Source organism: Pseudorca crassidens, chromosome 13 (assembly GCF_039906515.1).
Source record: "Pseudorca crassidens isolate mPseCra1 chromosome 13, mPseCra1.hap1, whole genome shotgun sequence".
NCBI classification, from domain to species: Eukaryota; Metazoa; Chordata; class Mammalia; order Artiodactyla; family Delphinidae; genus Pseudorca; species Pseudorca crassidens.
The window spans coordinates 13712511-13731171 of NC_090308.1; the positions used below are offsets into that span (position 1 = coordinate 13712511).

The 18661-nt window shown below is 39.9% G+C and overlaps 1 protein-coding gene across 2 annotated transcripts in view; it reads left to right on the plus strand.

The window, feature by feature from the left end:
• The window catches only part of SYNE1 (spectrin repeat containing nuclear envelope protein 1), a 456348-nt gene that overhangs the window by 245292 nt on the left and 192395 nt on the right, over window positions 1-18661 (plus strand). For both annotated transcript variants that reach the window (XM_067701747.1, XM_067701745.1), the window contains 8 exons: window positions 1541-1717; window positions 3910-4056; window positions 7201-7326; window positions 8660-8836; window positions 10127-10392; window positions 11981-14141; window positions 17655-17992; window positions 18182-18326. In XM_067701747.1, coding sequence (XP_067557848.1) covers window positions 1541-1717; window positions 3910-4056; window positions 7201-7326; window positions 8660-8836; window positions 10127-10392; window positions 11981-14141; window positions 17655-17992; window positions 18182-18326 — 3537 coding nt within the window. The remainder of the gene's footprint in view (window positions 1-1540; window positions 1718-3909; window positions 4057-7200; window positions 7327-8659; window positions 8837-10126; window positions 10393-11980; window positions 14142-17654; window positions 17993-18181; window positions 18327-18661) is intronic.

Here is an 18661-nt window from a genome sequence, read left to right on the forward strand (position 1 = left end):
TTCTGGGCTTCAGGATTCCTATAGGAGAAGATTTTATTTAGCAAATACCAACAGAAAAGTAACTACATGATATAGTCTATTTGGCACTGAGAAAATACCCTCAGTAACCTCATGATATAGTGGTTCCATTCCAGCTCGAAGATAAAATGTTTCTTTTCAATATGGCATATATAATAACTGTTAACCCAGCACCACGGGAAAAAAAGTGGTGGACCCTGGGCTGCTGAAGGACCACCTGGTTTCCCTTAGATGTATTGATGTGTCAACCCAGGAAACTTTGTGTTGGAATGTCACTTGTCATTAGCATTGTAAGGAAATTAGAACCTGATTTGAAAAGTTGGTTCCTGCTCTCTAAGTGATCTTGTGAGAAAGCTCACTAGAGAACACAGGTGGGCATAGTGGTTTGTGTGAACTGGAAGCGGGCAGAGATGGGCCCAAAGCTGGGGGCTCTGCCATTTACTACTTGTGAAACCTTGAACATGGTTTTTCTTTTCTTTTCGGCTGCATTGGGTCTTCGTTGCTGGGCACGGGCTTTTTCTAGTTGTGGTGAGCAGGGGCTATTCTTCATTGAGGTGCACGGGCTTCTCACTGAAGTGGCTTCTCTTGTTGCGGAGCACAGGCTCTAGGTGCACAGGCTTCGGTAGTTGTGGCTCGCGGGCTCTAGAGCGCAGGCTCAGTAGTTGTGGCACACGGGCCTCAGTAGTTGTGGCTCACGGGCTTCAGTAGTTGTGGAACATGGGCTTCAGTAGTTGTGGCTCACGGGCTCTAGAGCGCAGGCTCAGTAGTTGTGGCGCACGGGCTTAGTTACTCCACGGCATGTGGGGACTTCCCGGACCAGGGCCCGAACCTGTGTCCTCTGCATTGGCAGGTGGATTCTTAACCACTGTGCCACCAGGGAAGTCCCTTGAACATGTTTTATAACATCTCTGTGCTTCAATCTCCTCATCTGTAAAACAATAGTAATAATACACATTTATCCGGGCTTATATATAGTCCCTTCACTATAGCAGGTGCTTAATAAATGGTAAGTGATAAAGGTTATTTTTATCAATATAAGTATTATTAGATGTAAATTAGATCTTACATAATTTAGACATTCGATTATTACATAAATTAGATATCATATTAGATAAATTAGACATGAGTAAATTAGATTAAGTTGTAATTAGATTATTTTAGATATAAATTATACCAGAATTATAATTTGTAGAGATGAAAAATGTATTAACATCCTTCTTGCTGGTAATAATACCATGGAGCAGATCTCTAACTGAGATCAGCCTCATGAAATCACTTAAAGGTTACTTCATTATTCGTATGTAACTTAATCCATTAAATTCATTAACTTTTCCCATTGGAGTATCTCTGAAAATATACTTCTTTTTTCATTTGTTGATATGGTAACCAAGACAAATTGCAAAACTCTTTTAAAGACATTTTAAACAGTGAAATGATTGATCTTTAACTTTCTGTTTGATGAATAGATTATTTAAAGACTAAAACTGGAATGGGAACTCAGTACTTGTTTCATTTTTTGTAGGCAATGATGGAAGAAATTGCTGGTTTTGAAGACCGTTTGAACAACCTTAAAATTAAAGGCGACAATTTGATCAGCCAGTGTGCAGACCACCTCCAAGCGAAACTTAAACAAAATGTACACGCTCATCTGCAGGGCACAAAGGATAGTTACTCAGCCATCTGCAGTACAGCCCAGAGGGTGAGTACCACTGGAACATTCTAGAATGATGAAGAATTAAGGAGAAAAACTGTGCAAACTGGAGGTTTTTAAAAATAGTTTTTGTGCTTCAGTCTTTGGGATCGTTTTGGTGTTTTTCCAGACAGAAAATAAGAGGATAGATTTCATAGTCTCTATGTGAACATAGAACTAACATATCATATATTTGATTGATGTGATGAAGTGGCAAATTTCAGACATGTGGCTTTTACTCAATCCCTTTATTCCATGAATTGATTATGAAAAAAATTTTTAATTTTATTTTTATTTGCACACCGTCAATAATACTTCTTTCTTATTTGCCATTTATTCTATTACATCAGAATAAGTTTATTCTGTAAGTCACACAATAATTATTTCTTTTTAACTCTATGCAGCCCAGGTTCTACTCTAATTCAGTATTTTTATGTATTCATATAGAAATTGAGAAAAGAAGTAAGCACCAATTTCAAGGTATACTTCAGTGGGTATCCCTCCAATAAAATGGAATCCTTAATGTTATAGATATAAGTCTAAGATAAATAAGAATCACCCTTTTAACAACAATTAAGTAAAATTAGTGGATTACTCTTTATTATTCTGGAATTTATAAATGACACTGAGTAGGGTCCATCTATTTTTGTTACTGGGCTATTTAGTAAGAACTGGAGAAATACAAGTGACATGGGGAGAATTATCTGTGTTCATCACGATAATAAAAAAAAATGCTGGGTGACATTAGTTGATCCCTAGACTTGGAAAATCCACCTTCAAAAAGTTAATAAATGGGCTTCCCTGGTGGTGCAGTGGTTGAGAGTCCGCCTGCCGATGCAGGGGACGCGGGTTCGTGCCCCGGTCCGGGAAGATCCCACATGCCGCGGAGCGGCTGGGCCCGTGAGCCACGGCCGCTGAGCCTGCGCGTCCGGAGCCTGTGCTCCGCAACGGGAGAGGCCACAACAGTAAGAGGCCCGCATACGGCCAAAAAAAAAAAAAAAGTTAATGAAAAAGAGGGATAAAAGAATCTAACAAATAATTGCAGATGATGACAAAGGGGGTGAGACAAGAAAAACAGTAGCATGGAGCTTTTGGTGAGCTCATCTGTTCACTCAACAGAGATTTCTTAGCACTGTCTTTGTAGCAGGCTTTTTCTGTGCATTAGGGACACAGCTTAATTTTTTTTTTAATTAGTAAATGTTCGAAAGACAAACATATTTTAAAAATAAACTTTTAAAAAGTAGATGAAATTCTAAGAACAGAGTCAGAATCTTATAATTAAACTTTGCAAAAATGTTAAAGAAAGCAAAATACCTTTCTTCTTTTTGGTTCTGCTTGGAATAAAAATAAATAAGGGATAGTCCTAATATCAGATAAAAATGATTAATTTAATAGATGACAGAGAAAAGCAGAATTCAATTACTGCTTCTGTTGTCTCAATAAGGAAAGAAAAGCCAGTCTAACCTCATAGTCTTTTTTTCTTTCTTTTGTTTTTGATGAAGAGCTTGCTCAGAAAACGTCATAGGTATATTTCACCTTGATTTCAAGGAAACACATAATAGCTTCTCAACATGTCTTTGTGGATGAAATGGAAATTGCTTGGCTGGTTGAGGATTAAGTAATTGAATAGATGCATTAGAAAATGTTTGGGTTATTCTAGATTAGTGTTGTCCTGGAATGTAACTTCTAAGATGAAATGAGGGCATCAAACTCTGCCCTCCCCTGTGTTATAATTTAGTTCCAATTTACCCTACCCTAAAACAGAAGCTTTTCAGTTAGAGAAATATTGGTTATCTTTTCATGAGCCAGCATTTTATTTTTACTTTTAGTTTCTAGTTTAAATGAAAAGGACAGTATTTATATCATGGGGGAAAGCTGCAAAAACTTTTGATTTATGTTTGACCAATTTCCTCCAAAGATTTTATGTATTCTAACACATTTCTAGCGTTACATTCACCCTGCCCCCCTTGTCTTTCCATGATCAGGATATTATGTTGTAATGTGTGGGTTGAGAAGTTATAAACTGGGGCATATTTGCAACATTTTGGAACATATGCAGACTCCGTAGATATGTATCTAGTTTTGGGGGGCATGGTGGGGAGAGGGATCCATTGAAAGTGGACTTGTTTCATTTGCTTGCAGTGATCTTTTTAGAGATATAAAACAGCTCTCACGACCGCAGCATGATTGTTCTGTCTCAGGTGTACCAGAGTCTGGAACATGAACTTCAGAAGCACGTTAGTCGACAAGACACCCTGCAGCAGTGCCAGGCCTGGCTTTCTGCAGTCCAGCCCGATTTAAAGCCAAGCGCACATCCCCCTCTCAGCAGAGCAGAAGCCGTTAAGCAGGTAGATTGTGATTCCTGCAAGTTTATGTTACGCTCTGATTCATTCATTTGATGAGAACATGTTAAGTACCTATTTTGTGCCAAATTGTGCTGGTTGCTGGAGATACAAAAGTATAAATAAGGTCTGAGCTTGATTCCAGTTAAGTCCACATTCTAACCAGGAAGACGGACGCACAACTGAGGTCAATCTGGTAGAATAAATAGGGCATGGGCACTGTAGCCAGAAGATCGATTCCAGTACCTGCTCAACAGGGTGACCATGGGTAAATCACTGAATTTCTCTGAGCCTCAGTGTTCTCTTAGGTAAAGTGATTATAAGTATGCTTCCTTCTGAAAGTTATGAAGAAATTCAAATGGTATACCGCAGTGTACGTGATTTGTAAACAGAAAAGCAAAATTAGCCTCTCCTGAATTTTTTGGCACAAAACGAGGTGCTTATTAAATAATTATTGAGTGAATGCTGAATGAATTATTGTTATCATGTGAAAGGAACCTATGGTCTATTAATTTGACATCTACGTGCTTAAAATGTTGCTGCTGATACTTCATCAGAGTATTTGAGGGATGTTTCTAGATTTTTTGTACTAAGCAATTTTTCTATGTAGTGCAAAGAATATATTTTAAAGGAATTTAGTTGTAAAGGTTGCTGCCAGATAGGAAGTAATGTAAAAATTCAATTTTTTTACCTCAAATTGATACTAAAATAATGTTTGTTCATTTAGTCCGCTTAGAGAATATGTGCAATTAATATGTCCCCCAAAGTATACTTTCTGGCTTAAATGATTTACATTATTTAAGTCATGAAATGGCTCACAGAAGTGCATGTATTACACCTTATAAAAAATAGAATATGGGGCTTCCCTGGGGGCGCAGTGGTTGAGAGTCCACCTGCCAATGCAGGGGACACTGGGTCGTGCCCCGGTCTGGGAAGATCCCACATGCCGCGCAGAGGCTGGGCCCGTGAGCCATGGCCGCTGAGCCTGTGCGTCCGGAGCCTGTGCTCCGCAACAGGAGAGGCCACAACAGTGAGAGGCCTGCGTACCACAAAAAAAAAAAAAAAAAAAAAAATAGAATATGGACAAATCAAACATGGCTCTCCTTGAATCAAGAAATGAAATAAAGATTGTCTGTATTCTGCTTTTTCATTAGACTGTGAGCTTTCTTGGGTCATTCATTGTCTTGTGGCTGTTTGTTTCCAATGTACTTTATTCAGAACAATGCAGACCAAAGCTTGATTCTTCTCTTTTGTTCCCTCAAAAAAGAAGTAAAAGCGAGGGGGAGAATAACATTAATCCCAACGACCTTTCGCTAGAACAGGAAATTTCCTACAGCAGCCGCATTAGCTGTGGTTGCAGGAGAATGCTGATCCTTCTTGGGGCCCAGATTCAGTGACTGTATGGTTCATTGTTTTACTTTCTGCCCCTTCCACACTGCTTCTCAGAATGGGCTGCCCCCCTTTGGAAGCAACAGAGAAGGGAATAAGAGGTATTGGAAACACCTGGACCTCAGTTGTTCTGAAGGAGAAGAGGTTTTTTGTTGTTTCTTTTTGTTTTGCTTTGTTTTGATCAGTCTTTCCTTTGGCAAGTACTGCTTTCATGTAAAGTCGAGCAGGTCCTGGGTCATTAGTTCGCTTGGATGTGTCACTGGAGAATTCCACTACTGACAGGGTGTCAGACTCTGGGCAGGCTTTGATGGGCTGCCGTTGAATTTGGTCAGGGTCCCAGGGTGCGTCGTGTATCCCTCCCACCTGGTAAATGCTCAATACATATGTAATGATAATATGGACCTCACTACCATTAGCTAATGACAGACTGATTTGATTCCATTAAGAATGTCATTTGTTTTCATAAGGCATGATGTGAATTTGGGGGAATGAGAAAAAGTACTATCAGATTTGCCCTTGAAATTGATTTTTAGCAAAAACCTTTCATAACTGTTTTGTCATTGACAGTCGCAAGCTGCTCCCAATGCTTTTGGAATCAGGACAACTGTATACATTTTAAAATAAATCATTATTTTTTTAAAGTAAATATCTTTATAAAATAAAAATTCAGATATCTCATTCTCTGCTCATTTCCAAAGGCTGTTTGGGACAGATAACTTTCTCTGAGCCATGGGTACCTGATGGGATGGTTTTGGTTAATGGCTAATGATACTAACTGGAAGTGAAACACCAGTCAGTCTGTGCAATGGATAAAAGTTTAGGTGCTACTTTCTACTTAATGGGAAATTGATCTGTATTTGTTACATTTATGTGAGAATGATGTATCTAGGCAACCCACACAGCTTAGAGGAAATATACTGAGATGAGTCAAAAAGTTAGGCTCCATTATTCGCTATGATTTTGGAAGATCACCTGCTGTTTCTGTAGATCAACTTTATCCCATACAACTTGCAGTCAATACCTCTTTCCCAATTAATCACAAAGATGTAGTAAGCGAAAGCCACTTCTCACCACCTCTACCACCCATCGCCCTCCATCAGGCCATCATCACTTCTCATGTAACTCCTGCAGTAGCCTGACAACTGGGGCTGCCAGTTCCGTCCCTGTTGGGGAACTAGGATCCCACATGCCGCACGGCAACTAAGCCCATGCGCCACAACTAGAGAGCCTGTGTGCTTCAACTACAGGCTCTGGAGCCCGCACGCTACAACTACAGAAGCCCACGCTCTCTGGAACCCGTGTGCCACAACTGCTGAGCCCGTACACCACAACTAGAGAGAAGCCCGTGCACCGCAATAAAAGATCCCGCATGCCGCAAAGAAGACCCGATGCAGCCAAAAATAAATAAATAAATATTTTAAAAAAAAAGAAAAGAAAAGAGAAGAAAACAAGCTAGAATGTGAACAGAGAATCTGGAAAAACTGTGGAAGTTTCTTGGTTGTTCCCCTTTCCCAGACCATACAGGCTAATTAGAGTAAGAAACAGCTGGTGGACCAATGGCTCCCTGCCAGTGTGTTTGGAACGCTTTCTTTTGAGTAACTAATATATGTCATTTACAACAATGGTGAAAATACTGAGCATAGCAAGGTTATTTTTGAAATGTCAACAAAATACCACAAATGGTACAAATATTTGCTATCTAAATATAGCATGTCTCTTTCACTCTGACAAGTTTTTTTTTTCTTCTTTTGTTTTTTTCAGGTCAAACACTTCAGAGCTTTGCAGGAACAGGCAAGGACCTACTTAGATCTCCTTTGTACCATGTGTGACTTGTCAAACTCTTCAGTGAAAACCACAGCAAAAGACATTCAACAAACAGAACAAATGGTAAAAGTTAAAAAATGACATTGGATATATCTGACTATATTCTCTTGCTTGAATGTTAGATGTGAAAAAATTTTTCTCCTTGGAGTATTCTTGCTATAATGCTCCTACAAGCATTATAATAAATATGTATTGAATTTCAACTAAGTCACAGAAAAGTAGGCACACGCTAATACTGATGCCACTGAATTGGAAGTGAAATATTTAGTCCCATTGAACTGCTAAACATTCGCACCTCTTTCCTCTTCTCTTTTCTCCTCAATTACCATTCTCTCTTTCTCTTTTCCTATTTTTTCACTCATTTTTTTCTTTTCTCCTTTTCCATTGTTTTCTTTCGGTCATATTTAGTGTGAAAGGGCCTCCTGACCCTTCCTATTAGGATGGCAAACATCTGTCATGACCCTTCTAATTCATTGGCAGTGGCTGAGTGTGGTGTTGAGAAGAATTCTGAAGCTGTATCTGGGCCCTTTGGACAGTGTTGTGATGAGTTAGCAGTACCTGCCTGCAGCAGACAGATGGCGCCACAGAGGCTGTGTGTTTGCTGCTGCTGCCTTAAACTCTGGAACACAACATGTTTGGATTAAAAAAAAAAAAAGACTTGGTTTTGTTATTTAACTGATTAAATATTCCAGAATAGTAAAATGATCTAAAGGAAAAAATAATGAAGAAATTAAGGTAATTAAATAATTATATTATGGATATTAAAATAATTAAACTAACATATGTATTTTTACTTTTATGTTTTATTACATTACCAAAGCAAGTCTGTATTTAAATCCTTAAGAAAGATGATATAGCTCCTATATTTTTTTTTACAGAAATGATTTATCGAAATAAGTTATATGATTTCAAAAACCAGTGAAGCAGATCTAAACATATATCCAAAATGTTAATAACTCAGTGTTCTATAAGAAGTATCAGCAACTATGCACTAGAGGACAATATAAGTCTTTTCTAGTTAACCCCAAGACCAAATTGATGACTCAGTCAAACAGATGTATCCACTGAAATGCCCAATGTGAAACCATTAGGGCAGCTTCTGACCTAATAAATTGTTAAAACTTCTAGACCTTCACAGTATTGATTGAAATCCTATGGCCTAAGTCTTAGACATTTGAAGTCTTTAGAAAACCTAAATATAAAATCTGTTTTTCTTGAAGCAAATAATTCTTTTTGGATTTATCACTCGTGTGTGTGTGTGTGTGTGTGTGTGTGTGTGTGTGTGTGTGCGCGCGCGCGCATACGTGTGTTGGCCTGTGTACATGGACAGGCTGATTCATTGAACATAAATGATTCTGTCCATTGCTGCTAACTTTTGCCTCTGTGTTTCCTCCAGATTGAACGAAGGCTTGCCCAGGCACAGAACTTAACTCAGGGCTGGGAAGAGATCAAGCACATGAAGGCTGAGCTTTGGATTTACCTCCAGGATGCCAGTCAGCAGCTGCAGAATATGAAGAGGAGGCACTCAGAACTGGAGCTAAATATTGCACAGAACATGGTGTCTCAAGTAAAGGTAGGAATTAACGTGCCTCCAGGGGAGCTAGAGGAGACCAGGACGGGTGTGTGTCAATCAATCCTTACACATAGTTATTTAAGGAATGAGATAGAACAACTTTCATTTGGTGCCAGAAAAATATACCTCAGAAAGTGAACATTCAGATATTTTCTTGGAGCTCCAGTTGGCCACTTGCATTGAAGGACATTCACTCTGTAGCTTATTTCTGAATAAAGAACTGTGGTTTAGCTAGCAGAACCAGAAGACTCTGCCATTAAACAAACATGAAGCCTTATTATTCATTAGCTTTTCATCACAATATTGCTAAAGCTGTAGGATTTATCAATTTATTAAATATATAAAACATATTAACATACAACTGATTTAAAATGTAATAAAATATTTATATAATTTAAAGTATAATAGAAAATTATTATAAGTATATTAACTTGATTGGAAGTTGTACCAGATTTTTTTTTTTAAAGAATTCTTTTTTTTTTAATTAATTAATTTTATTTTTGGCTGCGTTGGGTTTTTATTGCTGCGCGTGGGCTTTCTCTAGTTGCGGCACCCGGGGGCTACTCTTCGTTGCAGTGCACGGGCTTCTCACTGCGGTGGCTTCTCTTGTTGCAGAGCACGGGCTTTAGGCGCGTGGGCTTCAGTAGTTGTGGCACGCGGGCCCAGTAGTTGTGGCTCACGGGCTCTAGAGCGCAGGCTCAAGTAGTTGTGGCACACGGGCTTAGTTGCTCCGCAGCATGTGGGGTCTTCCCCGACCAGGGCTCGAACCCGTGTCCCCTGCATTGGCAGGCATATTCTTAACCACTGCACCACCAGGGAAGCCCTGTACCAGATTTTTAACAAAGCTTAACATTTATTTTTTCTCTGTGACAATCAGCCATTTTTATTTTCTACTGGGATATTGTTTGAATATGCAGAAAGAAGAATGGAAAGAATATAAATTAGATTTTATTCTTAAAAGCATGAACTTTAAAAATTTTTAGAAAACTAAGGATGCACTTTAAGATAAAATATTAGCTTTTTTCCTTAGTGGCTATAATACTGTTTCACATTTATCAGTTTTTCCTTATACTTTTCAAAGTAACACAAGAAAATACCACAGTACCCTCTGATTCTTAAACACTTGGAAATTTATTCATAAGGAAGTATGATGATTTTAGATTTTCTCTTTGTCCCTCACTATACATTCTTCAATTACAAAAGTATTCAGAGGTATTGTATCTATGTCTCAATCTGTATTTATTTGGGGGGGTGGTTATTCAACATTATTTTATTGTTGTTATCCTTTAGGATTTTGTTAAGAAACTACAGTGCAAACAGTCATCAGTGACCACTATTACAGAGAAGGTGGATGAGTTAACCAAGAAGCAGGAGTCTCCTGAACACAAGGAAATAAGTCACTTAAACGACCAGTGGCTGGATCTGTGCCTTCAGTCCAACAATCTGTGCTTGCAAAGGGAAGAGGATTTCCAGAGAACACGAGATTACCACAACTGTATGAATGTCGTCGAAGTGTTCTTAGAAAAGTTTACTACAGAATGGGATAACTTAGCCAGGTAACAGCAATTCTCCAGTGGGTCACCAAAATGCTAAGCCAGAAATTTCTTAATTTCTATAAAAATCAAAAATGTCTTTCTTACATTTTAAACATTTTCTATCATTATAAATATTGATAAAACATTATGAAGAATCTGGTGTCATCTGTATCCATAATCACGATTTTCCTTGCTCAATATTAACTGAAGCAGGTGAGTAAGAGGAAAATATTTGAAAATGGCACCATTTCTACCTGCGACCTCAAGGAATATTTCAAAGCTGTTACACTGTGTGTTCAAAGAATATCCCAAGAATATTCCTAGTTTTAATTACCAGTTATGGGACTATCATCTATGATTTCAGGACATGAATCCTTCTTGAATCTATAGTTCCATGGGTTTCTTGTCAATTCTGTAAAGTAACACATTCTATGTAATTCAGTCTAGTTTTGTCTTGTACTTGTGGTATTCTAGAACTTAGTGAACAATCTAAATTCAATTAATGAGTGTCTTATTTGATTTTATAGCAATTGAACCCCTCTTAACTTTTTCTTTGAAAAGGATTCCCTCTCTCCCACATACATTGAGTCATCATATGGAAATCCTTCTATGCGCTGATCACTATAATTATTAAAACCTGTACTTCTTCTGCCCAGATTTATCAATTTGTAGCAATTAAAACTGAAAACATTATTCTAGCTGTAGTTAACTCATTAAATCGTAGGGTTTTTGGTTTTGGGGTGTTTCTGTTTTGGAGGAGGTACACTGCTTTCTGATTTGTTTACTTTTTCTTGACGCTCAGCATTTTACTAATCTTTGGGGTAAATCCAATATCAGCAAAAACCCATATTTCAGACGGACAATAGGCACCTCCGTCTGGTTAACCCACAATCGCCTCAGATCTAATATGTCCCGAACAGAACTCATCGTATGGCCTCCCAACACTCTTCCTCATACTTGAGAACTAATCGTTTTGTAAGTGAAAAAGACTCTAAGATGGACTTTTCTCATATGTGTTTTGTAGTCAAAGGGATGAGAATCCTTTGCATTTCACAGTTATTTCTAAAGGTTTCTAATGATAAACAGAAAATATCTAAGTTCCACGCATGAGCAGCTGTTAGAGCCGTTGGTTGTTTCTTACACATGGTAGACCGTCTAGCACTGGATTGTCTACGGGAGCTTCTTCTCACAGTAAAGCACGTAAATCACAGATCACTTAATTTCTCCACGTGCCTTTCAAGAATGCAGTAGATCAGTGTTTCTCAATATTTAGTGTTTCCGCAGATCATCAGGGGAACTTGTTAATATGCAGATCCTCGTCAGTTGCTGAGAGTCAGAGGAAGAAGCTAAAAAGTACACCTCAGATGTGATGGGAGGGCAGCCTTAGCTAGAAGAAGTTATCTGGGCAAACTATCTTGGTTCAACTTCCGCTATGGAAATATATGGGTCTCCGTTCCATAATAATTGTAGCATCTCTGTCGATAAGCCATGACTTGAACCACTCTAAGCTAAGAAAGAAGATGGTGATATGCACTTTAACATGATGTGAACAATCACAGGTATTAACTAAAGTTAACTTGATTTTATGTCTTTTAATATATACATATAGATCTGATGCAGAGAGTACAGCCATCCACCTAGAAGCTTTGAAGAAGTTGGCACTGGCATTGCAGGAGAGAAAGCAGGCTATTGACGATCTGAAAGAGAAAAAGCAGAATTTGATAGACCATCTGAACGTGGATGACAAAGAATTAGTCAAAGAACAGACGAGTCACCTTGAACAACGCTGGTTTCAGCTTGAGGACCTTGTTGAAAGGAAAATCCAAGTGTCTGTCACCAACCTGGAGGAGTTAAGTGTGGTCCGGTCCAGATTTCAGGAGCTGATGGACTGGGCGGAAGAGCAACGACCCAACATTGCTGAGGCTCTTAAGCAGAGCCCCCCGCCTGACATGGCTCAGAACCTTCTCATGGATCACCTTGCCATTTGCAGTGAACTGGAGGCCAAACAGATGCTCCTGAAATCACTCACGAAGGATGCTGATAGGGTGATGGCTGATCTCGGCCTCAATGAGAGGCAGATAATCCAGAAGGTACTCTCTGATGCCCAAAGGCATGTGAATAGTCTCAGCGACTTAGTGGGCCAGAGACGAAAGTACTTAAACAAGGCTTTGTCCGAGAAAACCCAGTTTCTCATGGCGGTGTTCCAGGCGACCAGCCAAATTCAGCAACATGAGCGCAAGATAATGTTCCGTGAACATATCTGCCTGTTACCGGATGACGTGAGCAAACAAGTGAAGACATGTAAGAGCGCACAAGCCAGCCTCAAGACTTACCAAAATGAAGTCACTGGGCTTTGGGCCCAGGGCCGCGAATTAATGAAAGGAGTCACAGAGCAGGAAAAGAGCGAGGTGCTGGGGAAGCTTCAGGAATTGCAGAGCGTCTATGACACCGTTTTACAAAAGTGCAGCCATCGACTACAAGAACTAGAGAAAAATTTGGTTTCTAGGAAGCATTTTAAGGAAGATTTTGATAAAGCTTGTCACTGGCTAAAACAAGCAGATATTGTTACCTTTCCCGAAATCAACCTAATGAATGAGAGTGCTGAGCTGCATACACAACTGGCCAAATACCAACACATTCTTGAACAATCTCCAGAATATGAAAATCTCCTACTTACGCTGCAGAGAACTGGACAGGCCATACTGCCGACGCTGAATGAAGTCGATCATTCCTACCTCAACGAAAAGCTAAATGCACTGCCCCTGCAGTTCAATGTAATTGTCGACTTGGCTAAAGACAAGTTCTATAAAGTCCAGGAAGCAATTCTGGCTCGGAAGGAATATGATTCCTTGATCGAGTTGACAACCCAGTCTCTGTGTGACCTCGAAGACCAGTTCTCCAAGGTGAGCCAAGTCCCCAGTGACCTGAGTGTTGAAGAGGCTCTGTGTCTTCAGGATGGTTGTCGAGCTCTTGGGGGAGAGGTGGCAGCCCTTGCAGAAGCAGTGGATGAACTGAACCAGAAGAAAGAAAGTTTTCGCAGCACAGGGCAGCCATGGCAACCAGACCGGATGCTGCATCTCATCACCCTGTACCACAGACTGAAGCGACAGACAGAACAAAGGGTGAGCTTATTAGAAGACACCACCAGTGCTTATCAAGAGCATGAAAAGATGAGCCACCAGCTAGACAAACAACTAGAGGTTGTGAGAACAGAGCAGGCCAAGGTGAACGAGGAGACGCTTCCTGCAGAGGAGAAGCTCAAAGTGTATCACTCCCTGGCGGGAAGCCTCCAGGATTCAGGAATTCTTCTAAAACGAGTGACTGTGCACCTCGAAGATCTTGTTCCGCATCTTGATCCCTCAGCTTACGAGAAAGCCAAGCATCAGATCCAAGCCTGGCAAGAGGAGTTAAAACTGCTGACTTCCGCCATTGGCGTGACGGTGACGGAGTGTGAGAGCCGCATGGTGCAGAGCAGAGACTTCCAGACGGAGCTGAGCCGCTCCCTGGACTGGCTGCGGAGCGTGGAGACAGCGCTGAGGGGGCCACTGTGCCTGGACCTGAACCTGCGGGACGTCCAGGAGGAGATCAGAAAGGTCCAAATCCATCAGGAGGAGGTGCAGTCCAGCCTGAGGATAATGAATGCTCTGAGTAACAAGGAGAAGGAGAAATTCACGAGGGCCAAGGAGCTGATCTCTGCCGACCTACAGCACACGCTAGCTGAGCTCTCCGAGCTGGACGGGGCCCTGCAGGAAGCTCTCCGCACCAGACAGGTCGGTACCACAGGGCTTCCCCTTTCTTTTTTCCACTTTGCTTCTTTGTAAATAGGTGTGAGAAATTTCTTTGGTTTCGATTTTTTGTTTAGAATTGCTTCCTTAAATGTTTCTTTTTTTGACTACTACATGGAATCATCTTCAGTTGCGACTTAAAAAGGTGCTTTTATTGTTTATCCTCATGGTATTCATTTCATGTGGTTTTCACGTTCACTTGACTTTGGTTTTAATACAGGAACACCTCAGTTATCCTTCTCCTTTAGGAGAGATAAATGATAGCACTAGTATAATTAATACCATATGTGAGGAATTAATCATAAAATTCATTCATTAGCAATGAATAAGTAGTGATGCTTTTTAAAAAACAATGTGAAACCTGGCATTTCTAAGCTTAGTCCCGGATGAAGAGTCTCCAGAAGGAGAGAGGCAGACGGATGATGCAGTCCTGACAGTGCTGAGCCAGGCTTTCTTGTGGGGTCTCCCATCAGTTGCCCCATCTCTCCACCCCTTCCTCAGGGAGGAGTGCTTCCTCTTCTCTGCCTTCCCTGAAGCACAACAGAAGCAAGACTAGAATATCCAGGGCTTCCCTGGTGGGGCAGTGGTTGAGAGTCCGCCTGCTGGTGCAGGGGACACGGGTTCGTGCCCCGGTCCGGGAAGATCCCACGTGCCGCGGAGCGGCTGGGTCCGTGACCCATGGCTGCTGAGCCTGCGTGTCCGGAGCCTGTGCTCCACAGCGGGAGGGGCCACAATAGTGAGAGGCCCGAGTACTGCAAAAAAAAAAAAAAAAAAGACTAGAATATCCATCATGACTTGACTTGAAGATAACAAAGAAATGAGAGCATGCTCAGAACTTCCCAGGTTAGCCTCCTAATTGTGACTTGTTCTGGGGCTCTGTGCATTCAAAAATAAGAGAGATACAACAGTGCCCAGAGGTGTACTTCCTTTAATCCCTTGACCCTTTTTCTCCACATCTGTCCCTCTGATTCTATGGGATTTCAACCAGCCGTTTAAGTTAAGGACAGCCTTCCTTAGGATAATATAGTAACTATCGCTTTGGAGTAAAGCACACCTGGATTTTAATCTCAGTTATATGATCTTGAGCGAATTACCTGCATCCCGTAAGTCTCAGTTTTCTCTGTGGGAGAGGGATAACAATATCTCCCTCTTCAGATTTATATTCTTAGTGCAGGGTCTGATGTAGCGGTATCCCCGGATGACTCTTAGCTGTCATGTAACTTTATTTTTCACATAGATTAAGGTTAACACTAAATAATACAATTTTAAAAAAAATCTTAACCTGTGGTTAAAATCTTAGTAAACTTCATCATGTAAAATTCTGACTTCTTAAACTAGAGTCTATTTAGTATATTTTTACCTTTTCATGTTGGTTCAGGCCACTGTTAAACTTTTTTCAAAAAACTATGTCCCTATAGCTGTAGGGATAGAGATGGAGTATTTAACCCAGAGTGAAGAATCGAAACAGAAGTTACCTGGGATTTTCCTTCTTGAAAAACATCTGTCATGTAAGCTTGCTTCTGTTGATTTGATGATTTTTTTTTTTTTTTTTTTTTTTTTTTTTTTTTGCTGTACGCGGGCCTCTCACTGTTGTGGCCTCTCCCGTTGCGGAGCACAGGCTCCGGACGCGCAGGCTCAGCGACCATGGCTCACGGGCCCAGCCGCTCCGCGGCATGTGGGATCTTCCCGGACCGGGGCACGAACCCGTGTCCCCTGCATCGGCAGGTGGACTCTCAACCACTGCGCCACCAGGGAAGCCCGATTTGATGATTTTTGAACGAAAATCTTGAATCTGCTAAGGTGTCCCTACTTCTGCCATCTTGTGATTGGTAGTCTTATTGATTGTCTTGGCCCAAATAACTGAAGGTCGCGGTTCTGGTGGCATTTCTAACCTCCACCACTGATTCTTTGCTTTGCTATCCTCATTCTTTCCTCATTAAGTGCTAATCTTACATGTACTTTCTCTACCGCTTCTCTGCATCTTTGCTTGACAGTAATGGCTTGTCTTGTCCAACCACTGATGGCCAATTAGAGTGTTTCCTTTCCTTCTGGATCTGAATGGACTTCATTGCACAGGGGTCAGCTTTCCAATCTTCAACTTTTCTATCGTAGTCTCTATGCAAGACTTATAGGCTACTATTTCACTACCAGAAATCACTATTTGGTCTGGTAAACGCCGTTTTAGAAGTTTGGTGTTATTACACTCCCTTTTTTCCCCTCCAGCTTTATTGAGGGGTAATTGACAAAGAAAATGGTAAGATATTTAAAGTGTACAATGTAATGGTTTGATATATGTACACATTGTGAAAGAATTCCTTCTTCAAGTCAGTTAACAAGTTAACACATCCATCACATCACATATTTATCTTTATCTGTTCTTTTTTTTTTGGTGAAAACATTTAATTTCTGCTTGTTAAGCAAATTTCAAGTATACGTTACACTGTTATCAGCTACAGTCACCATGTTACACGTTAGCTCTCCAGACCTTATTCAACTTAAAACTAAAAGTTTGCACCATTTTTTTTTTTTTTTTGACTGCACCGCACAGCTTGTGGGATTTTAGTTCCCCGACCAGGGATTGAACCTGGGCCCTCAGCAGTGAGATCATGGAATCTTAACCCCTGGACCACCAGGAATTCCCAAAAAGTTTGCACCATTTTACCAACCTCTCTATTTTGTTCACCCTGCAGCCCCTGGCAACCAGTTTTCTACTCTAAGTTTCTATGATTTCAGCTTTTCCTTTTTTTTTTTTTTTTTTTTTTAAGAGTCCATGTGATATTTGTCTTTTTCTGTCTGGCTTATTTCACTTAGAGTAATATCCTCCAGGTTTGTCCGTGTTTTGGGAAATGACAGGATTTCCTTCTTTTTTAAGGCTGAATAATATTCCAAGGTGTGTATTTTTTTTTAATTCTTTCATCTGTGGATGGACACTTAGGTTGTCTCCATACCTTGACTATTGTGAATAACACTGCTATGAACATGAGAGTACAGATATCTCTTCGAGATAATGATTTTGTTTTCTTTGGATAAATACCCAGAAGTGAGATTGCTGGATCATATTGGCAGTTAATTTCTTGAGGAACTTCCATGCTGTTTTCCACAGTGGCTATAGCAGTTTACATTCCTACTGGTATTATTATACTCCTACCTAAATGAGTCATTATTTCACTTTGGTGAATTTTCATTCTGCCACATATTAGTAAGCATTATATTTTTTCTTTAAAGAGAGGACATTTCAGAGCCATCATAAATTTCTATTCCATCTGTGACCTTGTTTATTTATTTTAACTGCAATAATAAAATTATAACAAGAAGAACAGAAGGGAAAGTAAAGGATAATAATGGATTGCACCAAAAAAAATTTACCAGCTTATCAATTCATTTATACACATACATCCATGTGACTGAAGACTGGAAAAGAAATGGAAAGCATAAATTTATTTTTGGCAAACACATTGCAAAAGAGAGTTGATTATGTTTGCAATTAATGTTTTTCAGGCTACCTTGACTCAGATGTATAGTCAGTGTCAAAGGTACTATCAAGTGTTTCAAGCAGCTAATGACTGGCTTGACGACGCTCACGAAATATTACAGCTGACAGGCAACGGCCTAGATGTGGAGAGTGCAGAGGAAAGTCTCAAAAACCACATGGAATTTTTTAGTACAGAGGATCAGTTCCACAGCAATCTGGAGGAGCTCCAAGGCCTAGTAGCCAACCTGGACCCACTCATCAAGCCAAGTGGAAAAGAGGACTTAGCACAGAAAATGGCCTCCCTGGAAGAGAAAAGCCAGGGGACAATACAGGAGTCACACGTCCAATTAGATCTCTTGCAGAGGTATTGGATTTGTTTTGTTCTTTATATTCTAGTGAAATGGATTTTCACATGGAAAATAGGAATATATTAATGATATACATTATCGTTCATTCTCTTCTCTTAAGTATCACTAGACATATTGACATTAGAGCTCTGCACAGAGATGTGTGATTTGAAGTTGCTTATTGATGTGTGTTGGATTTTTTCAAGATGTGCAGCTCAGTGGCAGGATTACCAGAAGGCAAGGGAAGAGGTTATTGAATTGATGAATGATGCAGAGAAGAAACTGTCTGAGTTTTCTTTACTGAAGACTTCTTCCAGTCATGAAGCAGAAGAAAAATTGTCAGAACACAAGGTTAGCTTTGTTGTTTTTTTTTTTAATATTCTTTCATTGTAACTGTAATGGGTCTTTGCAATATGATAGTTCCAGAAACAAGTCAATAAATCTTCATTTCCACCTCGGCTTTTTAAACACAAAAAGGATACATTTAACCACATTTCTTAGCAGTTTTAACTTAATTAAATGCTGTCATCTTTTTAGGATTCCCGTTAGAAATGCATAGCTAGGTTTAAAAAGGCACATTCAGAGCAATTTGCTTCTGATAAGATGTGATACAATAGATTTCAGTAAATACTTTCTGGTGTAACTTACATTAGTTCAATTAAAATTCAAAAATTAATAGCTGAGTC